Raw genomic sequence first — 19331 nt, 5'->3', positions numbered from 1 at the left:
AATGATTTTTTTTCCTGTAATTTTTTTAACCTAAAATACATTATATACCTTTATTTAAACTCCTTTGGGGCTCTGTAAGTCAAGCAGAAAAGTTAGTCAGAAAGGCAGCTGTAGGGTTCCAAGCCCTTTTTGGAAATCTAACCACTTGTTTAAGTGTCTAATTGGGAACTGAGTGTTTTTGAAAATCTGCAGTGAAATCCTAGCTTCAGGGAAGTCAATGGCGCCAGGATTTCACCCTGGTTTTTTAGGCCCTGATCCTGAAAAGATTAAAACACACACTTAACTTTACACACTGTTGGTCTGATCCAACTCCCATTTAAGTCAATAGAAGCCTTTCTATTCATTTCAGTGAGAGCGGGAGCAGGGCCTGTGATAGTTTCATTAAATTTATTGAGATTCTTACTGAGAAAGTAGGGCAATCGACTAGCTATCTGAGGTGCCTGTACACAAATGCAAGAAGCCTGGGAAACAAACAGGAGGAACTGGAAGTCCTGGCACAGTCAAGGAACTATGATGTGATTGGAATAACAGAGACTTGGTGGGGTAACTCACATGACTGGAGCACTGTCATGGATAGGTATAAACTGTTCAGCCAGGACAGGTGGGGGAAAAAAGGTGGAGGATTTGTACAGTATGTAAGAGAGCAGTATGATTGCTCAGAGCTCGAGTATGAAACTGGAGAAAAGGCTGTTGAGAGTCTTTGGGTTAAGTTTAGAGGCGAGAGCAACAAGGGTGATGTCATGGTGGGCATCTGCTATAGGCCACCAGACCAGGAGGATGAGATAGATGAGGCTTTCTTTGGACAACTAACAGAAGTTTCCAAATCACAAGCCTTGGTTCTCATGGGGGACTTCAGTCACCCTGACATCTGCTGGGAGAGCAATACAGCAGTGCACAGACAATCGAGGAAGTTTTTGGAGAGTTTTGGAGACAACTTCCTGGTGCAAGTGCTGGAGGAAACAACTAGGGGCTGTGATCCTCTTGACCTGCTGCTCACAAACAGGGAAGAATTGGTAGGGGAAGTAGAAGTGGGTGGCAACCTGGGCAGCAGTGACCATGAGATGGTCGAGTTCAGGATCCTGACAAAAGGAAGAAAGGAGAGCAGCAGAATATGGACCCTGAACTTCAGAAAAGCAGACTTTGATTCCCTCCGGGGACTGATGGGCAGGCTCCCCTGGGAGGCTAATATGAGGGAGAAAGGAGTCCAGGAGAGCTGGCTGTATTTTAAAGAAGCCTTATTGAGGGTTCAGGCACAAACCATCCTGATATGCAGAAAGAATAGCAAATATGGCAGGCGACCAGCTTGGCTTAACAGATAAATCTTCGGTGAGCTTAAACACAAAAGATAAGTTGACAAGAAGTGGAAACTTGGAGAGATGACTACGGAGGAGTATAAAAATATTGCCCGAGCATGCAGGGGTGTCATCAGGAAGGCCAAAGCACAACTGGAGTTTCAGCTAGCAAGGGATGTGAAGGGTAACAAGAAGGGTTTCTACAGGTATGTTAGCAACAAGAAGAAGATAAAGAAAAGAGTGGGACCCGTACTGAATGGGGGAGGCAACCTAGTGACAGATGATGTGGAAAAATCTGAAGTACTCAGTGCTTTTTTTGCCTCGGTCTTTGCAGACAAGGTCAGTTCTCAGACTGCTGCACTGGGCACGACAGTATGGGGAGGAGGTGAGCAGCCCTTAGTGGTGAAAGAACAAGTTAAGGACTATTTAGAAAAGCTGGACATGCACAAGTCCATGGGGCTGGATGCAATGCATCTGAGGGTACTGAGGGAGTTGGCTGATGTGATTTCAGAGCCATTGGCCGTTATTTTTGAAAGCGAGTGGCAATCGGGGAAGGACCCGGATGATTGGAAAAAGGCAAATGTAGTGCCCATCTTTAAAAAGGGGAAGAAGGAGAATCTGGGGAACTATTGCAGACCAGTCAGCCTCACCTTAGTCCCTGGAAAAATCATGGAGCAGATCCTCAAGGAATCCATTTTGAAGCACTTGGAGGAGAGGAAGGTGATCAGGAACAGTCAACCTAGATTCACCAAGGGCAAGTTATGCCTGACCAACCTGATTGCCTTCTATAATGAGATAACTGGCTCTGTGGATATGGGGAAAGAGGTGGACATGGTATACCTTGACTTCAGCAAAGCTTTTGGTCTTGTCTCCCACAGTATTCTTGCCAGCAAGTTAAAGAAGTATGTATTGGATGAATGGACTATAAGGTGGATAGAAAGCTGGCTAGATCGTCAGGCTCAGTGGGTAGTGATCAATGGCTCGATGTCTAGTTGGCAGCCGGTATCAAGCAGTGTGCCCAAGGGGTCGGTCCTGGGGCTGGTTTTGTTATACATTTTCATTAATGATCTGTATGATGGGATGGATTGCACCCTCAGCAAGTTCATGAATGACACTAAGCTGGGGGGAGAGATAGATACACTGGAGGGTAGGGATAGGGTCCAGAGTGACCTAGACAAATTGGAGGATCGGGCCAAAATAAATCTGATGAGGTTCAGCAAAAACAATAGAATCCCTAGAAGAATCCCATGCACTGCTACAGGCTGGGGACTGACTGGCTAAGCAGCGGTTCTGCAGAAAAGGACCTGGGGATTACAGTGGATGAGAATCTGGATATGAGTCAACAGTGTGTCCTTTTTGCCAAGAAGGCTAAAGGCATATTGGGCTGCGTTAGTAGGAGCATTGCCAGCAGATCAAGGGAAGTGATTATTCCCCTCTATTCGGCACGGGTGAGGCCACATCTGGAGTATTGCGTCCAGTTTTCGGACCCCCACTACAGAAAGGATGTGGACGAATTGGAGAAAATCCAGCGGAGGGCAACGAAAATGATTAGGGGGCTGGAGCACATGATTTATGAGGCGAGGCTGAGGGAACTTGGGTTATTTAGTCTGCAGAAGAGTTCAGCTGTTCTCAGTGGTGGCAGATGACAGAACAAGGAGCAATGGTCTCAAGTTGCAGTGCGGGAGGTCTAGGTTGGATATTAGGAAAAACTATTTCACTAGGAGGGTAGGGAAGCGCTGGAATGGAATCTCCATGCTTAGAGGTTTTTAAGGCCCGTCTTGACAAAGCCCTGGCTGGAATGATTTAGGTGGGGTTTGTCCTGCTTTGAGCAGTGGGTTGGACTAGATGACCTCCTGAGGTCTCTTCCAACCCTAATCTTCCTTGATTCTATGATCACTCACAGTGTGTTTGTGTGGAAGGAAAGGATAAACATGCATGGAATGCTTTGTCTCCACCTCCCGCCGGCATAGATTGGCTACACAGGAGACCTTACAGTGGTGCAGCTGCAGCAGTACCACTGTACGATTTCTTGTTAGACATAGCCTAAGTCTCTGAATGAGTGAGGCTTTAGTTAGTTGCCTAGGTGGGAGATGTTGGGGCCTGAGGTCTTTTGAAAATCTGGACTTAATTGTTAAATAATTGTTAGAGACCTATTTACATGATATATCATAATGATTCTGTTAGTGGGCCCAATTCTGTGAGATTCTGCGCTCCCCCAATTCTGAGGGGTTTGTTTTATTTTATTATTGTTTTTTTTACCAACAATGTTCTAGGCTCTTAGGAGTCATTGGAAGTTGAGAGTGCTCAGCAATTGCAGGACAAGACCCCCCCAAAAGACAGTCCTTCAAATTATAATCCCTATGGGTACTCAACTTTAGGATGTACATTTGCCCGTGAACTCCTGATTGGATATTTTAGCTGGCAATGTCTGCAGGTCACACTTGTGCGCTACACACCCTCACGCTCAGATGCAAGGATATATAGGGAGAGCAATACCCACCACCAGTCCAGTTCCTTCTCAACCACCTTCAGTTTGAGATAGTTTTATGGTGTCTGTTGTTAGCCTTATAGCTACTGCCTTATTCTGTAATTTTTTTAGCATTTTATTTAATTTTGTTTCTTATTTATTTTAAGCAGAGGCTTATGCTTTTTGGGGGTGGTCCCCCTTTTCCTGGGCCATTCTTTTTATCCAGGGCCTTCTTTACCCTCAGCCTTTCTCTGTCTGTGGCCTCCTTTCTTACATTGTGCCAAAGAGTCCAGGTTTCAAACTTGCCACAGGTCTTTCTCCCTCAGCAATGGGCATTCTAGCTACCTCAGACAATCTCATGTCCCATCAAAGTGCAAGGTATGCTCCGGGTTTAAGAGAAGATCTAGGAAGCTGAGGGAAGACAGGCTGAAGCTCCTCCTGATTCAGCGTTCTGTGAGACCCGTGTGGTCCAGTACCCCTCCACTGCCGTACATTGGCCTCCTCCATTCAGACTGCTTCATTAACTTCAGCCTTCAGTAAGCAGAGACTATGGGGCAGCTTTGGGAGTGAAGAAAACCCATTCCCTGGAGAGAGATTCCAGAAGAATGGGAAAGTCACCTGTGAGGCTAGGGAACAAGGACACCTTGTATCCTCATATGGGTACTGCTGAAGCCTCCATGAGGTACCCAAAAATCAGACTTCTAGTACACCCTGCACCAAGAAGTCTTCTAGTTAACTGCACTGAACAGCACCATCATTGGTACCAGAGGAGGATAACTTCAGACACAAGAACTCCTCTAGGAGCAGGGACTCTTCTAAGAAGCCTTCAATGCATGCTCTGGTATTGTCTTTCTTGGGCCACTGCCACAACAAAAGCAAGGACTATGCTTTCATATCATCTCTGGTACCATTTGAGATTCCTGTGGAGCACTTCCCAGGCTCTCCAGTACTGATCAGTTTCCTTTCCCATTAGGATTTAGTTGCTGTTGACACTGGAATTTCTCTCTTTAACAGGTACTGAGAGGGATCTTTTGCCAGCACCATCACAACCTTTGGAGCCACAGCTCCCATTCTTGCTTCTGTATCCCACTCCTTTCCCTTATAAACCACCACAGTGGACTTTCTAGAACCCATGGGATAATTATACTGACCAGTGTTACATAGTGTCCTCCTGCAAAAAGCCTCATTCAGATCAACAGCAACTGGTACCACAGTACCCTCCCCAACAGGAGGACCACTTGGAGGAGCAAGAGCTAGTGGTTGGGGAGAAGACACCACCATCTGACAAGTCCTCCTCCTCCCCCAATGAGGCAGTTATCCCAACCCCCACCATCTTATGCAGATGATTGGAAGGCCTTTCAAGACCTGTTAAAAAGGGAGAGGAGTCACTCCAGATTCCCTGGGAGGAGATCCAGAAAGTACAACACTCTCTTTTGAACATTCTGTCTCCCAGGGCAAGGTTGCCTTTTGCATTAATGAGGCATTACTTTCACCATCCTGCACTGAATGGAAGACACCTACAACCATCGCACCCACTTGCAAGGGGGCTGACGGAAATATTATGTACTGTCCAAGGATCTGGAATAATTTTTTCTCACAACTCCCCTCCTCCCGCCAACTTCTTGGCAGTGGATGCTGTCAATGAAAGGAATCGAGAAGCTTGCTCCAAATCCACTCTCTTGGACAAAGAGCTTGAGTGTCTTTTAGGTCATAAGATCTATTTGTCACTTGTTCTTCAGTTTAGGGTTGCAAACTATCAAGTCTTCATGGCAAAGTATGATTTCACAAATTATGGAAAATGTTCACATTTTATTTATCATTTTCCCCAAGACCAAAGAGAGCAGCTTCTGGCTCTCTTTGTGGAAAGCCAGATGAGCTAAAAAAATATTCTACAAACTTCCCTCAGCCAGCTTACACAGCCTCGTGTTCAATGGCAACTGACATCATCATGCATTGAGCCTCCTGGCTGCAAGCCTCTGTCTTCCCAAGGAAGTGCAGAATATGATGGAGGATCTTCCCTTTGAGAGGCCTAAGATCTTCAGTAATAACACTGATGGTTACCTCCATTCTCTTAAAGATTCCAGGGCTACTCTGTGACCTCTTGAAATTTATACCTGCCCCATGCAAGACTACACCTTCAGTGCCTCCAGGCCTGGGTCAAGACTGTTTACACTCAAAGCTAGTACAATCTTTCCAAATGGCTGACCTTAATACCTCCCACCCCCCAAGAGTTCTCAACTCCCTCAACTGGTGGAAGGATCCTTGCAAGGTTTGTGTGGCAGTCCCCTTTTAATGTCCATCCTCATCAAGGGTCATCACCATGGGTGCCTCCCTGCTGGGTTGGGGTACCCATTTCCAAGATGTTACATCCCAGGACTGGACTCCCCATGAAGGGTCCCTCCAAATCAACATTCTCAGACTCAGAGCAACCACTCTGACAAAGTGATGCTGGACAACAAAGTGGCGTTATACTGCATACATTGGCAAGTGGGAGATAGATCAATCCTTGCGCACAGAGTCAATATAGGTGTAGAACTTGTGTATAGCTCATCACATAGACATGTCAAAGGCCTATGTGCCCGGCCTGCAGAACACCATAGCAGACCCCCTGAGCACTTTCACCAAAATCATGAGAAGAAACTCAGCTTCTCAGTCTTTCAGAGCATTCGTCAGTCCTGGGGCCTTCTGGAGACAGATCTCTTTGCAACACCATCCAATGTGAAGTGCCATTGACTCTGCTCAAGGGGAGGTTATGACCACAACTCAATGGAGGATGCTCTCCTCATCCCTTGGCCTCTTACCCTTTTATACACCTACCCTCCAACACCCTTGATCCTCAAGGCTCTGAACAAACTAAAGCAAGAGAGAGAACAACAACCATAAGTTTATGGAGGAGATGGTATGATGGGATAACATGGTTTTGGTAATTAAATATTCATGGTAAATAGGCCCAATGGCCTGTGATGGGATATTAGATGGGGTGGGATCTGAGTTACCCAGGAAAGAATTTTCTGTAGTATCTGGCTGGTGAATCTTGCCCATATGCTCAGGGTTTAGCTGATCGCCATATTTGGGGTCGGGAAGGAATTTTCCTCCAGGGCAGATTGGAAGAGGCCCTGGAGGTTTTTCGCCTTCATCTGTAGCATGGGGCATGGGTCACTTGCTGGAGGATTCTCTGCTCCTTGAAGTCTTTAACCATGATTTGAGGACTTCAATAGCTCAGACATAGGTGAGAGGTTTTTCGCAGGAGTGGTGGGTGAAATTCTGTGGCCTGAGTTGTGCAGGAGGTCAGACTAGATGATCATAATGGTCCCTTCTGAGCTATATATCTATGAATCTATTCTGATAGCACCATCATGACTGAAGCAAGTGTGGTTCCCCATTTTACTTCATCTCTCTCTGCAGGCATATTTCACTTTCCACTGATGGTAGGTCCCCTGACACAGGAACCAGGCACCAAGACCCTCCCTGAACATCTCTTCACTGTGCCTCAAGGCTTGATTCCTTGATGGATCTCGGGCATAGAACTGGACTGTTCTCCCGAAGTTAAGACTATACTTCTGAGCATTAGAAAACCCATCAGAAGGAAAATCTACCCATAAAAGTGGGAGTGTTTCCAACCCTGGTGTACTCATCAATCTATATCCCCCTCCAAGTCGCTCCTTACAACCATGCTCAATTACCCACTTCAGTTTAATTTAAAAATGCAAGGTTTGACACTCAATTCCATTAGGTCCACCTAACTGCCAATACAGCCTTATACCTACTAGTTGAAGGGTTGTCTGTTTTCAATCACCTAGCACAGTGAGGTTCCTTAAGGGCTTATGTAACCTCTTTCCCTATGACAAGTAGCCCTACTCCTCCTTGGGACCTTAGCCTATTTCTCAATGCCCTGAGATATCCTCCATTTGAATCCATGGGCAGCTGTTCATTCCTTCATTTGTTTTCTAAGACTACATTCCTCCTAGCCATAACCTTGGCCAGAAGGGTAGAAGAGCTAGGGCCACTTGTGGCTGACTGCCTGTACACAATTTTCTACCATGTTAAAGTAGCTTATACTCCCATCCTCACTTCCTGCCTAAAGTCTGATCAGAATTCCATATCAATCAAGTCATTCAACTAGCAGTATTCTACCCTGAATCTTACTCCTCAAGAGAAGTGGCTAGTCTTCATAATCTGGCTGAGAGACGGGCTCTTACCTTCTGCCTTAATAGAATGGAACCATTCCAGGCCTTTAAAATACTCTTTACCTCCTTCACAGAAAGGATGAAGGGGCAACCAATTTTTACTCAAAGGCTATCAAAATGGGTTTCATTATGTATCTCAGTTAGTTATGAAGCTTCCAGTGTGCATCCCCAACCTTGAGTGACTGCCCATTCCACAAGAACTCAATCTACCTCTTAAGGACATCACCATCATGGACATTTGCAGGGCCACCACCAGGTCATCCATTCACACATTCTCCAAGCATTACAGTGTTGTATCTGCTTCCAGGGCAGATATGACTTTCGGTGATGCTATTCACTGAGCTGTACTGTATCTGTCTCCTTAACACCCACTTCCTCATAGAAATACTGCCTGAGAATCTTCTAAGGTGGAACTATAACTCAAAAAAGTCTCCTAAGATGGAACTATAACTCAAAAAAAAAAAAAGAAGAAGAAGAAGAAAAAGAGAAAAAGGAGAGGTTACTTATTTGTACAGTAACTGGAGTTCAAGATGTTTTGTTCCCATGGGTGCTCCACCACCCAACCTCATTCCCCTCTGATGTGAAGTCTTACTTTGACTTTATTGTTGGAAAGGAACTGGAATTGTGGCCTGCCTTCCCTCTATACCCTCACACTGGAGCATGAGAATGTGTTCTGTGCAGGCACAGCTAACTAAAATCTCTGATCAAGTGTGTAAGGGCATGTGCACATGCTAAGGTGGAGCACCAAAGCATCTCAGAGAACTCCAGTTACTGTACAGGTAAGTAACTTCTCCTTCTCCAGTAGCAACACTCACCTCCCTTTGTTCATTCTTTCTGCACCAAAGCTGCATAAATATCGGATATTTCTGATTCTTACATTAACTTCTGGTACAGCTTTTTCACCAACACAGGCCCAGCCTGTTTCAGAAAGGATTCATTCAAAAAATATTGAGTACTTATGAACACAATACATTTTCTGTGCAACTAGTTAGTATGTCAAAAGCTTTCTGCTGTAGCTGTTTTATTTAGTTACTGCCAGATTGTGAATATTTTACTCATCCGATAGTCCCATTGAAATGAATGTGACCATTTGAGGAGTAAGGTTCTCAACAAATGAGTAAGGATGTCAGAGTGTTGCCCTTATTTATTTATAAAATTATAATGTCATCCACTTTCTCATGATACTGGTTACTGCAATCACAGCCAAAATAGGTTTGTCAAACATAACTCCATGTCATAAAAAACAAGATGCTGTTAAATATAGTCGAGGGAGTCAGTTAAAAAGCCTGACTCAATGGTTAAGTCTTTTGCTGCATTATAGAAGACAGGCCCTGGTGTTCTAGAGGTATGAACCTTCCTCTGAGAATCGCATGCCACAAGTCCTGGAGAGTCAAGTCAAGTCAACCCCAGGAATAAACAAGAGTAACTGAGCAGAGTGGGATTAGATATTGCTCAAATAACAGGGAGATCCTGTAGAGGAAATGATGTTCAATAATCAGGAGATCTGTTGTCTTTAATGTGTTATCTTGTTTTTGTGGGGGTGTAGGAACGTGTTCCAGACAGCCCTTCTCCTGCTCCTTCCCTTGAAGAAGGTCGAAGACCTGGGAGCCATCCATCATCTCATCGAAGCAGCAGTGTGTCCAGCTCACCTGCACGGACTGAGAGCTCATCAGACAGAATCCGTAGGTCACATTCTTCTCCTTGTCACCATTTTAAATTTGATTAAGTTAAGCTATTTTTTTCTAACCAAAATACCTTAAGTCTAAGTAGATCTAGATGTACCATGTTCCGAAGTTCAGCTGCAATAGCTATCGCCCAACATTAAGTTCCCCAGTTTACAGTATCATAATGTATGATGCTTCATTAATAGGTACTGATGAAAACTGCCATTATGTCATATTAAGCATAAAGATATAAGCTATGAAACAGAATTGCAGCGAGAAAGCAATTTGCTAGACTAATTTCAGAACTGAACATATACAAGCTGTGACACATTTATGTATTTTACAGTTTTATTTAATTCTGCTACCCTAGTTGGACTTCTATATTAAAACTGACTTCAGAAGTGACATTTTATAGGATAGTTCAATTTTAAAAAAAATAATTCTAGGTGAAATACATTTTTTTAAAAAATCTGCACACACATTAGGGTGGGGAATGTGATACAAGTAATATTTTGACTTCAGAACTCACAAGGGATAGAATCAAATTAAACTGTGAAATTTCATGAAATTTTTGTGAAGATTCCGTGTCTAAGATTTGTGCATCCCTGGAATCTTAGGTACTCCAATGCAGTAGCCTGGAAATTGAAGGTTTTAGACCATATTATTTTATGCATATTAAATTCAATTTATTTTACCCTGTCCACACCTTTTCATCTTTTTTTGTTAGGTTGCAGACTTTTGTACTAACAACACAGCACTGCATTTCTGAAGTTGTCAGTTGGTGAAACCAAAGGTTTTGGTCCCTTAATAAGAGGCAGTTGAGATTTTTAGCTTCTGTGTAAACATAGGGAGGCATTTTGGGATTCTAGTTAGATAAACACATTGGATGGATGTTTCAGGCTTTCTGCAGACTCAGGAAGGTAACACTATATTGGTTTAGACTTGAATAATATTGTAAAGATTATTTTCATAACCATGAGTAACAAAAACAGTTTTAAAAAATGAAATCTTAGATTGTAGGGCAACATATTACAACAATGCCTGGATTCTATAGTAAATTCCATAATCACAGAATAGCAGCTGAGGTCAGAAGCTCTCCATATTGTCCCTGGATTAGGGTAATAGAGTTCCTAAGCCATTGCAGACATTTTTTTAAATTTTAAAATAAAACACCTAGGCCTGTTCCACTTGCCATACCACATCCCATTTCTAATAACTGCTTCTCCATGTGTGGTACCTGCAGGGGCAAGATGGCTGCTTGAGAAATAGGGATCAAATCCAAGAAAGGAGTGGAGAGCTAATCTACAGGAGTTCCCTGAACCTCATTCTTAGGTTATGTGTTTTTGCCATTGCTTTCTGGGCCAGTTTTTTCTCAGAATGTGTCAGCCTCTTGCCCAACTGGCTTATATGGGATTCTGGCTTTTGTGCCTCAGAAGGCTGGGTTTAAGGGGCCGGCTGAATGGAGACAATAGAAATTAGATATGGAAAGGACCTACCAGACTAGCTTCCTCTGAGTGGATGTAATATCACTAATTAAATGATATTGAGGTTATTAGTTTTCTTGTACAATTGAGACAGTATCTAAAAAAATAGCGACATGAGTAATATTGTTAACATTATTTTAATTTTGTGTATGTGTGTTAATATTGTTGTTGGTTTTATGTCTATGTGTGTATGACTAGCAGCTGTACATCAGAATGGGCTATCCATGAATCAGATGCTGATGGGTTTATCACCTAATATCCTACCTGGCCCGAAAGAAGGTGATCTGGCTGGTCATGAGGTTGGACATGAGACTAAAAGAATACATATTGAGAAAGGTAACATACATTGTATGCTCTTATGGATTTTATGTCCTTATGATATCATATATGTGTATATATATATATGAATGAGACCCTGTTCTCAGTAGCTGCATGATATTTATAATTATAATTATAATAATTATTATTATTATTAATGTTGTGGCATAAGTGAGACCCTAAATGGCTTTTCTGTCTCTTCTCCTATTTTATAGTCTAGTAAGGAGTATATTGTTGAATAATAGCTATAAAGAGAAAAACTAAATAAATATTACATAGAAGGATAGATATAAAAAATGTAGGCCTGAACTATTTTCCTCATGATCTAGGTAAATGACTGCACTATTATATGCAGTATTGTTGTAGCCATGTTGATGCCAGGCTATTAGAGAGACAAGGTGGGTAAGGTAATATCTTTTATTGGACCAAATTCTGTTGGTGAGACAAGCTTTTGAGCTCACACAGAACTCTTATACTTCTTCTTCTACAGGGTGCTTGTATTTAGCAGTGATACTCTGAGTTAGTTTCCCAGACCTGAAGAAGAGCTCTGCACTTTTCATAGTATTTTCATGAGAGATAACAATGATTTTAGATAATTGTTTCATCTGTAATCCTCCAACAAAAAACATCAGTTGCTAAAAATCATTCTCTATGTGATTGACTTTGATGAGTTGATTTTCAGAAGTGCTGAGCACCATGGATATTGGGCCATGCATTGGGAAAAAGGCAAGAGTAATACACAGCTGCAACAACACCCAACAGCATAAAATGAGACTGCTGCATATTAAGTACTTTATTTTCAATTTAATTGACTATCTGACTTCAAATTTATGAGTTAGATTAATGGTCTATTAGTGTTTCGATTAATTGTAGTACCATTTCATCATGTTGTGTGTACAAACGTGTTACGTTCCATGTATACTCGAAATATTAACTGAATTCTTCAGTATTTATATTTCATACGGAATTTTTACTTAAACTACACATAAACATTGAGCAAGCTTTATAGAGCTGGAAAATGGTATCAGTGGAAGAGGAGTTAGAAATAGGAGCTGTTTCCCTTAGTAAAAAAATTCTCTGGGAAAGGTGAGTCAGAAGAAATTAGCTCTTTGGGACAGGTACAAAATGTAAGAGCCAGTCACTTTAATACAGCTGGATAGAATGCCTGGAACAGTAATAGCTGTAAGAGCTTACCTTTTCTGTCCCATGTCTGAACAGTGAGATATGAAAAGAGAATTAAAATCTGGACACTTCTATTCTGGACAGGTGGCATCTTTAATAAAATTACCCTAAAAATAATGGAAACAACATTTCTTTTATATAAACCATTAATTTTGGTTCATTACACTCACAACCTGTATTAGCTTCTTATATGCCCCACTTAGCACCTACAAATGGTATCCCTGCTGAGGAGTATGATGTGATCAAATAGGCTTGTTTTAAATTTCAGTAAATGTTTCAATTTTAGCCCACTGACATCGCATATTTTCCCTGTGTAGTCAGCCTGGTAAATCTAGCAAACAGCAGCACATATTGGGAATTGTTACCATTTGTCCCATAAAAAAATTAAAACAACAGGAACATGACTTTTGTTTCTAATGGTTCCCCAAATGTGTTTCCCCATGCGGCCACCAGTTCAGCTTGCCGATAAAATTTGTTCTTATTGAAACTGCTGAAGATTCTCTTTCTTCAACAGTCATTGTTTAGGTCAAAGCTTCTGTTTTTCCTTTTCTTTCTCTCTCTCTCTGTTCCAGCCTACTGAATTAATGGTAAATATTCATGGGCTATCTAGATTGATAGGGCATACTAAATTAAAAATTGTTTTCTGTCATGACCACATTTATCATATCTCCCATACCAGCTCTCTAACTTTTATACCAAACTTATCTGTATTAAAACAAGTGATTCCATTCACAGATATTTGTGGAGATGGTAATTATCGGTTAGTGTTGCTATGGCCCTGACATTCAGATCTGCAGCTTGCTGCTACCACCTCTAATCTGTCAAAAGGCAATTTTATATACATAGCATGGAAATACTCAGGCATTGTCTGAATCTGCCTTGTCCTTGTCACCTGACTTTAAAAAAAATCGTGAGTTTTGAATATGAGACATTAAGAATTTATGCATTACTCTGTTTTCTTCTAAGACATATTTATGTCAATCCATCAGTTGGAACTAGAATGACTTTTAATTACAGCTGTGAGAACTTGGGAAATCCCACCTGGTGAAGAAGCCTATGTTTCTTTTCTTCCTTCTCCCTCCCCCAATTTTTTTAAACCAAAAAGCTCTCCAAGGTCCTGAGCTTAGGGAGAAATTAATTAAAATCAATGGGAAATTTAAACATGAGAAAAAGTTAGGGCAATGAAATCTAATAAAGACACTATTTTAAGAAGGTCCAAGAGAAGCCAGAAGGGGCCAATTATGATTGATTCAAATGATGGGCTTGGTCAAGGAGAGAGAACGTCATGTATCTTGGGCAATATATGGAGCTATTCTAGCCACTCTCTACAGTACAGTATAGCATAATAATTATAGATTTAGTGTATATGTAGCTGCATTTTGCTTGTTGTTAATAGACAGCAGAACAAACAAAGGAAGTATTTCTTCACACAATGCACAATCAACCTGTGGAACTCATTGCCAGGGGATGTTGTAAAAGCAAAAACTATATCTGGATTCAAAAAAGAATTAAATATGTTCATGGAGGATAGGTTCATCAATAGCTATTAGCCACGATAGTCAAGGATGCAACCCCATGCTCTGGGTGTCCCTAAACCTCTCACTACCAGATGCTGGGACTGGATGACAGGAGATGGATAACTTGATGATTGTCCTGTTCAGTTCATTCCCTTTGAAGTATCTGGCATTGGTCACTGTCAGAAGACAGGATGATGGGCTAGATGGACTGTTGGTCTGGACCTAGTGTGGCCATTCTTATGCTCTAATTGCCCTTTCAGAATATTGTTATCCATCTGAATTACTTTATATAATTGGCTTAATTGATTCTATTGTTGTCTACTTTTAAAGTCCAGTCTCTCTTAGGGCCTGATTTTGCAAAGGGCTGAGTGACCTCAACTCCCATTGAAGTCAATCTACCATTAGCACAATGGGAGTAGGGCTGGACTCCATTGGCTTAATCCATAGCCCATGAATATCAGTGGAAAGATTACCATTGGTTTCAATGGACCATGGATCAGGCCCTAGATCAATACTTCTTGCAGCAAAAAAAGGAGAATAACCTGTTCTCCAAAAAACTATTATGTGCACCTTTAAGAAAATCTGTAAGTCTACATTTTCAGTGTCCATGCTTGCTCATCAGAGGGTAACAAATTTTCCAACTACACTGAAAATGTACTGCAAAATTGCAAATGATCCTGGGAAGGAGGTTAGCTGAAGTGTCTGACAGCAGTTATCATTAAGACAAGTTGTCTTCATTTCAGCAGCCTGTAAATTAGGAATCCTGTCGTGATGCATATTTTTTTTTAAAAAAAATATTTAAATAGGATTACACAAAAAATCAGTATTATGAAGTGGTAGAGTTGTGTGTTAGATAATGTTGTCAAGAACAGTTTAGTTCTTTTCAACTCAGTGCTAAAGCTAAGACTAGGAGCTGCTGCAAGTAATACAAAAAGTGAATATAGGGGCACAAGAGTTGGTTCTTGATAATCCCACATATTTTGCTGAGATACTGTGGTTACTAGGACATCAGATTAGAACCTTCTTCTGTCTGCACATACTTATAATTTTAGATTGAAACCAATCTTAGGTGAAGCTTGAATGTCATTCTTACGTTTTAAATTGAATAAGTTATTTGAGGTGTTATAGAACTCTCCTTTTGAAAACGGTGTATGCTGTTTTCAGTTTCTGTAATGAACTGTTTACTGCCTTCACAACAAAAGCTAAACTAGCCTTTTCCAAAATTTATTTTAACTCTGCTATTAATGGAAATACATCAGAAGTTCTCAAATTTTTGTATTGGTTACCCCTTTCACACAGCAAACCTATGAGTGCGACCCCCCCTTATAATTTAAAAACACATTTTAAAATATATTTAACACTATTATAAATGATGGAGGCGAAGCAGGGTTTGTGGGTGGAGGCTGATAGCTTGTGACCCCTCATGTAATAACCTTGCGACCCCCTGAGGGGTCACGACCCCAGTTTGAGAACCCCTGATCTACACTAATCTCCTTTAAAATGCCATAGTACCTGCATTTGAGATATAACTCTCTGATAACCCCAATAATTTTCTCTTATTTCATACAAATATATTATATTTTATGCCCCTCGGGACATGACGAGTCCCAGATAGCCAGCCGGTACATGTCCTAGAGTTATGACTACTTAGCCTGGAAAATAAAAAAAATAAATTATTTCAAAAAGCCAACACTGCAGAGTGAACAACAGAACCTAATTTAAATATTCTGATGATTTGACTAGAAATACATCTAGCATATTCACCATTACCCTCAACCCCCAAAAGAGCAAATAAATGTTTGTTATAAAAATTAAGGACAAAGAAACAGTTTTGGCATCACTGTGCATTCTCATTTACTGGAACCATCTCCCACCCAAGTCAGAAACCACATGCTCAAGAACATACATTAGCTCTTGGCTTAAATAGAATTTTAGTTAGTTATCCAAGAAAACTCTTTTTATGGAAGGAGTCTTGAACAGTTGGGATGAATTTGTATTCACAAACTTTCCCCTTGTTAAATTATGCTCACACAAAAATTAATCTCTCCATTTTCATCTATGTACAGTAACTCCTTGCTTAACGTTGTACTTATGTTCCTGAAAAATGCGACTTTAAGCAAAACGATGTTAAGTGAATCCAATTTCCCCATAAGAATTAATGTAAATAGGGGGGGTTAGGTTCCAGGGAATTTTTTTTCACCAGACAAAAAACTATATTATATATATATATATATATACACACACACACACACACACACACACACACACGCACACACACAGTATAAGTTTTAAACAAACAATTTAATACTGGTACACAGCAATGATGATTGTGAAGCTTGGTTGAGGTGGCGAAATCAGAGGGTGGGATATTTCCCAGGGGATGCCTTACTGCTAAATGATGAACTAGCAATGGGCTGAGCCTTCAAGGGTTAACTCATTGTTGTTAATCTAGCCTCAAACTCTACAAGGCAGCACGAATAGGGGGAGGGGAGACAGCATGGAAGACAGAGACAGAGACACTGAGAGAGAGATGCGCATTGCTCCTTTAAGTACGCTGACCCCACTCTTAAGTACACTGCCTTTTTAGGTTAATCAGCAAGCTGAGATGGCAGCTGCTGCCAGGAAGCTCCCTCTGTCCTGAGCCCTGTTGTGTCCCCCCCCGCTCTATGGAAGATGGGGTAAGCAGGGTGCAGGAGCAGTGGGAAGGTGAACACCCTGGCATTAGCCCCCTCTTTCCCTCCCCGAACAGCAAGCAGGAGGCTCTGGAGAGCAGCTCCAAGGCAGAGGGCAGGAGCAACACATGGCAGTGGGGGGAGGGACAGCTGAACTGCAGGCAGTTGATAGCCTGCTGGGCAGCTGCAGCACAGGGAATTTAGGGGAACGGGGAGCTGATAGGGGGGTGCTGGTCCACCCTGGTTCCAAGCCCACACCAGCTAGCTGCAAGAGGCTGCTCTTCCTGCAAGCAGTGGACAAAGCAGGCGGCTGCCAAACAGAATTACAAGGGAGCATTGCACAACTTTAAATGAGCATGTTCCCTAGCTGATTAGCAACGAAACAACTGGGAAGACTTTAAGTGAGGAGTCACTGTATATGCACACATTTTGTGTGTGTGTGTATGTCCTAATACATACTCCATATTTACGTGAAGTGGAAGCAACCAAGACATGAACATAACTTTAAATACTGTGACAAAGTTCCTCCTCTACCTTGGTGGGTCCTGCAGTTATTTGCAGATTTTGCTTGTCTCAGAGATTCACAGTGTCCCTCAGTTTGGCCACTTCCATGGCTCAAATCTGCCCTTCACTCAGATAACCTCATCACTGGCCAGCATGGGGAAAAAAGAGTAAGAACAATTCCCACAGTTTCTGCTGATCCACCATGTGGTTTGGGGACCAGTTCAGAGACCTTCCCCTCTGGTGGAAGCTCCTGTATTGGGTCAGGAGTTGGGAGGTTTGGGGGGAACCCAGGCCCACCCTCTACCCCGGGTTCCAGCCCAGGGCCGTGTGGACTGCAGCTGTCTAGAGTGCCTTCTGGAACAGCTGCCTGACAGCTACAATTCCCTGGCCTCCTCCCAACACCTTCTTTGTCTTTGCCACAGGACCTTCCTCCTGATGTCTGTTAACACTTGTACTCCTCAGTCCTCCAGCACCATGTCCTCTCGCTCCCAGCTCCTTACGCGCACACCTCACTGGAGTGACACACACTGGAGCGACACTGGAGTGACAGCCTTTTTAAACCAGGTGTCCTGATTAGCCTTAATTAATTCTAGCAGCTTCCCAATTGGCTACAGGTGTCCTAATTAGCCTGCCTGCCTTAATTAGTTCTAGAAAGTTCCTGAGTGTTCTGGAATAGTCCCTGTTATCTTACCCAGGGAAAAGGGACCTGCTTAACCTGGAACTAATGTATCTACCTTCAACCACTCTCTTGTAGCCATCTGACCTGACCCTGCCACAATACCTAGATATTGTATTTGTAACTTTGTTCTTTCCTCCCTTATTCTCATTCTATTTTCTCTTGCTACTACCAATTCCCACGGCTCCCATTGGCCGGGAATGACAAACTGTGGCCACTGGGAGCTGCAAGCAGCCGTACCTGCGGATGCTCAGGTAAACAAAGCATCTTGTGGCCTGCCAGGGGCTTACCCTGAACAAGCCGTGAACCAAGTTTGGAAATCCCTCTTCTTTAGCTTGAATAACTCTTCACCCTCCCTCATGTTTACCCCCTGATGGATTTATAGAGAGTAATCATATCCTCTCTCAATTTTCAGTTTACTAGGCTAAACAAGCCTAGGTCTTCCATTCTCCATCATAAGATAGGCCCTCCTTTCTCCTGATCATCTTAGTAGCTCTTCTCTGCACCTGTTCCAGTTGAAATCAATATGGGCAACTGGAATTGTGCACAATATTCCAAATGAGGTCTTACCAGTGCCTTGTACAGTGGCATTAATACTTCTATAACTCTCCTGGAAATGTGTCACCTGATACAATTTAGGATCACATTTGCCTTTTTCACAGCTGCACCACATTGGTGGCTTACAGTCATCCTGTGATCAACCCACTCACCCAGGTCTCTCTCTTTTTCTGTCGCTTCTAACTGATGAGTCCCCAGATTTTCCCAGGTTTCAGAGTAACAGCCGTGTTAGTCTGTATTCGCAAAAAGAAAAGGAGTACTTGTGGCACCTTAGAGACTAACCAATTTATTTGAGCATAAGCTTTCTTGAGCTACTGCTCACTTCATCGGATGCATCCAATGAAGTGAGCTGTAGCTCACGAAAGCTTATGCTCAGGTAAATTGGTTAGTCGCTAAGGTGCCACAAGTACTCCTTTTCTTTTTGCAGATTTTCCCAGAAATTCTTATTATTAGACTTTCAGTGCATGACCTTGCATTTGTCCTATTTAATTTCATCCATTTCTGTCACTCTGGTCTTCAAGACCATCCATATTTTCCTGTATAATATGCTCGTCCTTCTCTGTATTGACAATGCCTCCCAACTTTGCATCATCAGCAAATTTCATTACCAAACTGCTAATATTTGTGCTAAGGTAATTAATAAAAATACTGGATAAGTTTGGTCCCAAGATCAAACTTGAGGAATTCCCCTAGTAACCTCCCTCCAGTACGATAATTCACTTTTCAGCACAACCTGTTGCCTTCTCCCCTTTAGTCAATTCCTTATCCACCTTACAATTCTTATACCAATCTCCAGTTTCTCTAATCTAC

The 19331-nt window shown here is 42.1% G+C and overlaps 1 protein-coding gene across 7 annotated transcripts in view; it reads left to right on the top strand.

Moving 5' to 3' along the window:
* DACH1 (dachshund family transcription factor 1) overlaps positions 1-19331 on the top strand; it is a 457159-nt gene that overhangs the window by 323918 nt on the left and 113910 nt on the right. For 4 of the 7 annotated variants that reach the window (XM_074961884.1, XM_074961866.1, XM_074961849.1 and 1 more), the window contains 2 exons: positions 9493-9628; positions 11296-11430. In XM_074961884.1, coding sequence (XP_074817985.1) covers positions 9493-9628; positions 11296-11430 — 271 coding nt within the window. Of the gene's footprint in view, positions 1-9492; positions 9629-11292; positions 11431-19331 lie in introns of all 7 variants that reach the window. The other 3 variants (XM_074961859.1, XM_074961876.1, XM_074961840.1) reach the window with 1 other exon arrangement.

This window comes from Natator depressus, chromosome 1 (genome assembly GCF_965152275.1).
Source record: "Natator depressus isolate rNatDep1 chromosome 1, rNatDep2.hap1, whole genome shotgun sequence".
Classification (NCBI taxonomy): Eukaryota; Metazoa; Chordata; order Testudines; family Cheloniidae; genus Natator; species Natator depressus.
Note: the sequence above shows the minus strand (reverse complement) of the source record. Positions and strands in the feature narration are given on the sequence as shown.